Source organism: Syngnathus scovelli, chromosome 17 (assembly GCF_024217435.2).
Source record: "Syngnathus scovelli strain Florida chromosome 17, RoL_Ssco_1.2, whole genome shotgun sequence".
Classification (NCBI taxonomy): Eukaryota; Metazoa; Chordata; class Actinopteri; order Syngnathiformes; family Syngnathidae; genus Syngnathus; species Syngnathus scovelli.
In genome coordinates, this window is record NC_090863.1 from 8,559,796 (window position 1) to 8,566,047 (window position 6,252).

The window sequence follows — 6,252 nt, forward strand, 5'->3', positions numbered from 1 at the left end:
ACATTCTCGAGTGACGCGCCCTATTTTTTTTTTGTGTGTGTGTCCTCAGCCCGCGTGTGTGACAACGCTATGCTACGTTGCCAGAACGGTGGCACGTGCCACCACCACCAGCGCTGCCACTGCTCCCCAGGCTTCACCGGTGTCCTGTGCGAGAGGGCCCGCTGCCAAGGCCCCGGCGAGTGCGACGGCCAACTGTTAGGACGGGCCACCCGCCGCCATCTCGCCGCTCGCCGTCTTGTCGTCGCCTCGCTCTTACTGATTGTTTCTCTTTGCTGAGCAACCAAAAGCCCTAAAAAGGACATGCACGCAATGAAGCGGACCTCTGGACAGTATGGACCTCAGCAACCTAGCGACTTTTCGGTACGTCTCAGGACGCCGTCGTGGAATAGTACGCTAGACGGACTGATGAAACATCACTACTGTCTTGTAATCTCACACAGGAAACAATTATAAAATGACGTAATTGGTGGATTCTTTTAAAGAGAGAAGTCAGTACTACCTGCAAACTGTATAAAGCTACACATTTTCTTAGAATTATCATAAAGAATAAAAAGGTGCCAACCCTCATTTTTTTTCCTTGAGCGCACAGTTAGCTGCAAATCTTGATGTTATAGAGGTTTAATATCCTTTTCACAGCCCAAATATGAATTTCCAATGATTATCAAACCGCCAGCCAACTCTAGTGGTTTTGTAAATATAAGGAAGGCCCTTTCATACTGTTTTCCCAGCAAATTGGCAGAAAAGTAGAGCCAGACAGAGCTTAGCCAAGCGAGACATTGCTGTGTCCGGAAGGGAGCGTTCATGTCGACATTGATGCTCTTTGCATTCAGATACGGTAATTCAATGTCGGCGCCGGTGTCTGGGACGGCCATAATTGCTTTCGACTTAAAGGGGCCGTGGGCAGTCATGTGTTAAACTTAACACTTTGGCCGTGGCTTCCTGCAATGGTTTTACACACTGGCGTCATTCCGCCTTAGATATTACGTCAGACGCCGGCAAGTTTGCAGCTCAACCGGACCTTTACACACACACACACAGGCCGGATGGGTGACATATGGGCTTCACATTGATGATGCAATGATGTCACTCTGGTTTTGCTTTCTGCTTCTTGCCACATTCACATCACAGGCGTACGAGTAGAGCAAACATTTAATCGCCTGTGCCTTTCAAATAGAACTTGGCATTTACATAATTACATTTGTGGTGACGTCAGTACGACGGTGACGCTGGCAGTCCGCATAAAGTGCTGAGGGCAGCGAATCTTAAACTTCACACTGGTTATGGATTGATAGATGGTCTCTGAAAAACATCTTACAGACGTATGGATGTCATATTGGTGACGAATGATATTGGTTTTCTACCAGTGTAAAGCAAAACGCAAAACTAAACTAAGCACCGGAAACTTGCACCCAACCATCTTGGCTCAAAAAGTCTACAATCGTTGCTTTTGATTCCAAAATCCATCTTTCATCGCATTTCCATGTATTCCATAGCAAAACAACATCACGCTCGCGTATGTTTTCGATTAATGGTACCGCGACACACACGGCATTATTTATACGACGGGTGTAAATTAGAAGAAGCTATTAGACGTCTGTAATGTCAAGAGTTGTGATTTACACTTTACGGGAAAATCCTGAGGGTTGAGCGTAATATATGGAAACTGAATATGTGGATGGGACATCTTCAAACATATTGCCTCACTTGCTTCCGTACCTTTCTTGTCTCCTCACTCCTTTGCCTTTCCTCCTTTAGTTCCTGTGCTTCTGGTGACTGGTGATTTATTTCCCCGCCCCTGACTTGTTTTGCCAAACACTGCACACGTACTACTATGGAGGCCATCGACAAAATCTATAATGTGTTCAATTTTGCTTCGTATTTGTGTCGGGGCTGGGTAAAGAAGTTGTATCATAAAATAAGTGTATTTAATTTTTGTACAAAAACAGATATTTTCATGAATTTGCCAAGATGTGTTGCTTGTTTTCTATTGCGGCAGGCAGACGTGGACTGCGTAAAGAGTTTGCTTGTATCGTTTGTTTGCTTATGTGCGCACACAACAGTTCTCTTTCAAAAAAAAAAACAACAAAAAAACTGTTTACACTCTCACAGAATACACTTTCACCAAAGGGGAAAAGGAAAATCTGTCTTGTCTTGTTGTTGAACATTGCGAGTGTGTAGTCATGTGTGATTTATTTTCATATTTATGTCAACCACACTAATTTTTGCGACCCATCCCATCAATTTGACATCAAACAACACACACAATGCAGCACTTTGTTGGTAGCTAGCTGCCAAAGCTAACATAGCGGTGCTCCCTTTTTTGCCAAACAGCACAAACAGATGGACTCACATGCAGACACCAGTCACAGAAGAGACAAATAAAGTCCTCTATCTGTTTACAAAAAGCTGTTCAAAACCAGCTCTGATTGAGAGTCCTATCAAGCCAAGGGAATCACAACAAAGATGGGAAAATGGAAACCTACCAAAACAGCACAAACAGATGGAATTAAATCCACAAAAACGGTGGCACAAGAGCCAAAATAAAGTCCTCTGTACACAATAAATGGTCAATACAGTAAAAGAGAATCCCCCAAAAAAACTCCAAAAATAAAACCAGTAAAAATAAAGTTGGACTCAAGCTATTGGTAACAAAATAGTCCAAATAAGGTAATTTCTTCACAAAAAGCTGATTAGTAACACTGATAATCAGGCGTAAAAAAAAAACAAAAAACAATGCTTTCAGTTTATAAATGTGACGATTGGCCAGTGGTGAGCTCCCACCTGGGATCCTGAATAATCCTTAAATCAAAATGGAAGATGGGGAGGGAATTTGCTGGAAAGTTGGCATCCTGCTACGCGGGAGCCTTTGTGACAGCGACGCGCTGAGGGAAAATTAGCTTTAATTCAAGGAGGGTCAATGAATAAAAATGAAGTCGCATCCCACTGGGTGGCATATTGAGTGCTGAGACCAATTTTATTTGAGAGATTAATTTCCTTCCGGAGGCTTGACGTGAAATACCGTACTGTGTTTGAGTCGAGTGGAAGTGCCTCTCATTAAATTGCGCTGTTGACGAAGAAAATAGAGAACGGCTGTTTTTGGAATTGTAAAATAATAGTTGTGAGGAGCCATTTTAGAAAAAGAGTAGCTGCAACTTGAAAAGTTGAACGTTCTAAGACTGCAGATGTATAAACTCAGCTTTTTTTTTTTTGCATAAATAAATCCACCGCAATGAGTCAAACATTTTAAGACAAATTTGGGAGATTTCGGTCAAGCGTATGCTATAAAACTGCATCTATCTGACATCGTTGTAAACTCTTTAGCGATTGAACAGTTTAGCTTGAGGCCTCTCTGGATATAAAATGGCCCCCGCGGAACGTGAAGTGGCACTTTAGCGACTGCGGCGGCCTTTAAGGGCCGACAATTACATTTATGACATGTTAGTGCAATGAAATCGGTCTTTTATGATACTCCAGGCTTTTGCGTTAACGTGATATTAAATGTGAGCCTCGTGCAAGTCGACTGACCTCCAAAGGAGGCGCAATGCGCTGTCAACATTGCAAAACACAAACGCTGCGTCGCAACCGGAGAGGGTAAACTTTTCTGGCAGTCAACAATGTAAACAATAATATTATCGGCGTGCATACGCGAAGAGCCTCGCTCTTTCCCAAGCTGCGCATTTTATTCTAAAACTCTTTGATTATTAATGTCGCGCCAGCTAAAAACAGCAACACGGAGCCTTCACTTCTTTCCCGGTGTTTTAAACTCGAAATTAAAAGCCACCCCCAAACTTCGGTGGCGTTCCTGACTCTAAGGGATGTTTACAGTGAAGCATTTGGGAGAATCAAAGCGGCGGGTGCCGAGCTCAAGCAAGCGTGACGCAAGACTATGAAGAATAAATCATCCTTGACCTACCGTCACCGTGCCATTGTCAAGGAAAGAAAGGAAACAAAAGTGAAAGTTTACGCGGAGAATGGCAACTGGCGTGAAGAGACTTTGAGAACAATGCTAAGAAAAGATGCTTTGCTTATTTATTTGCTTCTCAGGGCACAAGTTCAGATTGTCTTTGCAAGATCCAAACGTCATAAATTACAGATTTCCGATTGATGATACTGTATGTAATCAGCAGCATTTATAAGAACCTCAGATTTTTTTTTTTTTTCCAATTCGACAAGTAAAAGTATATCGGTAGTGTTTAGTTGGCAACAAATCAGTAGAGGAATGGTAAGGAGGACCAGTGGGTGGATAGCTGGCTCGCAACACACGCAAGAGTGTACAGCACAAATCGATAGTTGGTACAAAGAGCCAATTCAACGTGTAAACACCTTTCCATTCATTGGCTCCAGCAAGGTGAAACATATCACAGCTGACATACCGAGATGGAGGTTTTGTCACCTTTGTATTGCCAGACCAGCATCAGACATGAAGAGGTTGGCCTTTTACGGAGCAAATTATATAAGACCCCCACCTAGGACAAGCATGTCTTTACGTGTCCGTCCGTCCGTGCTGTAGGCGGCGGCAAGAATCTCTACAAAAGAAGGTGTTAAGCAGAGCAAGGTTTTTCCTAACACAGCTTGTGGATCAAATCTACCACCCACCTTCAAATATGATGGCGAAAAGGATAATACGATATCATGTGATCCCATGTATGACAACGGTTTGATGAGATGCGACACGAAGCGAGACGATATGACAGAATACAACGGAACGTGACGCTACGATATAATCCAACGTGACGCCGTGTACGAGGCCATAAAATGCGATGGGCTGCCATGTTATACGCTCAAGGAATTTGGGATCATATCATATCATTCGGGGTGATTCAACACGAAGTGATACGATACAAAAAGCTGCATAACAACACAAATACAATAGAATACGCAAAAAGCATTTGTGTTCACAACCGAATCATCCAAATTTCTAATGCAATGTGATATGATGCGATACGATTTGATACCATACTTTGCGGTACGATACGATGCCGCAAAGTATGATCACATAATACGATGGGATACAGTTTTTTGCGTTGTGTTTGTTTCTGTCTGTAATTTTAGCCGTAGACATAAAACAGAATGATATCACTATCAATGCAATGTGATACATGGCAAAATGATATCATGCATAATATATTAAGATGTGATGCAATGTAATATGGCATGATGCCGATGCCAGATACGATTTGCGATTTAAATGAGTTTTTCCGCCTTTTTGTTGGCTTGCTAAAGGTATACCGTAAGACAATTGGAGGATTTATTTCTATATTTTTTTATTATTGAGCAGAAGGGATGCAATTTAATACTCAGCAATGTGATGCCATGTAAATACGATGCGGTCCTAACCTCCAGTTGGAATACATGTCTTCAACAACGACAGGAAATATAAACCATGATGCGTACTTTCAATTTAGCTTCAGGCGAGGAAGTTGACCCCCTCCGGAAAGAAAGCCTTTTTTTTTTTTTTTTGCTTTGCTTTCTCATCACGACCGCAACCCAATCGCATGTCTCCTCATTTTAATACAATCAGCTCCCCCAGCTACACATGGTAATCCTGTTCAGCGTCACCATCCCAGCTCTTGTCCGTTATCCCTCAATACCATCAAATCTTTCCACCACGATTGCAAATCAGCCTGGGCCGGCCGGAATTGTCGACACCCTGCCCCGTTAAAGGAATCATATGTGTATCTGCTCTTGACGGCTTTCATAAATAAAAGAACCGCTCTGTCCGCTCGCCTCCCGCAGCTTGGAAAGAAATCCGTTTGTCCTCATTTATTTCATGCAGCGGTGGCGGTGAGCTTTCATGGTGTCTTTGCATCTTGCTTTAACAAGTTGAACTGGGAAGGGGAAGCCATGGGGGGGCGGAACATCTCGAGCTGTAAAAGGTACAAAAAGAAATCCGTGTATATAATGATTTTATATGAGAATGAAATATTTTATCCTGTACAGGTAATATTGTTTAATATTCCATAAAAATGTTTCTAAATAAAGGCCTCCATAATAGGACTTAAAAAGTACGCTATCGAAGTTAACTGGCCGTGAAAGAACGAATCGTGAGATGATGGTGAGGACGGCGAGACGGGTTGAAAAGGGCCGATCGGTCGCCGATGCCAAATCGTCAGCCGTGAAGAGCAGTGCCACCTTGTTAAACGCGTCTTTGTGAGTCACGGGCAGCTGCTCGACTTCTCGCTGGAAAGATGATGCTAATCAGCTGGTGGAGAGAAACGACTTTTGACCTCAGAGCTGTCACTCGTGTTCACG

The 6,252-nt window shown here is 42.9% G+C and overlaps 1 protein-coding gene across 3 annotated transcripts in view; it reads left to right on the forward strand.

The window, feature by feature from the left end:
* The window catches only part of LOC125985185 (netrin-G1), a 36,860-nt gene extending 34,441 nt beyond the window's left edge, over window positions 1-2,419 (forward strand). For all 3 annotated transcript variants that reach the window (XM_049747813.2, XM_049747811.2, XM_068653541.1), the window contains one exon: window positions 50-2,419. In XM_049747813.2, the coding sequence (XP_049603770.1) occupies window positions 50-276 (227 nt within the window). In that variant the 3' untranslated portion in view covers window positions 277-2,419. The remainder of the gene's footprint in view (window positions 1-49) is intronic.
* The last annotated feature ends 3,833 nt before the right edge of the window (window positions 2,420-6,252 follow it).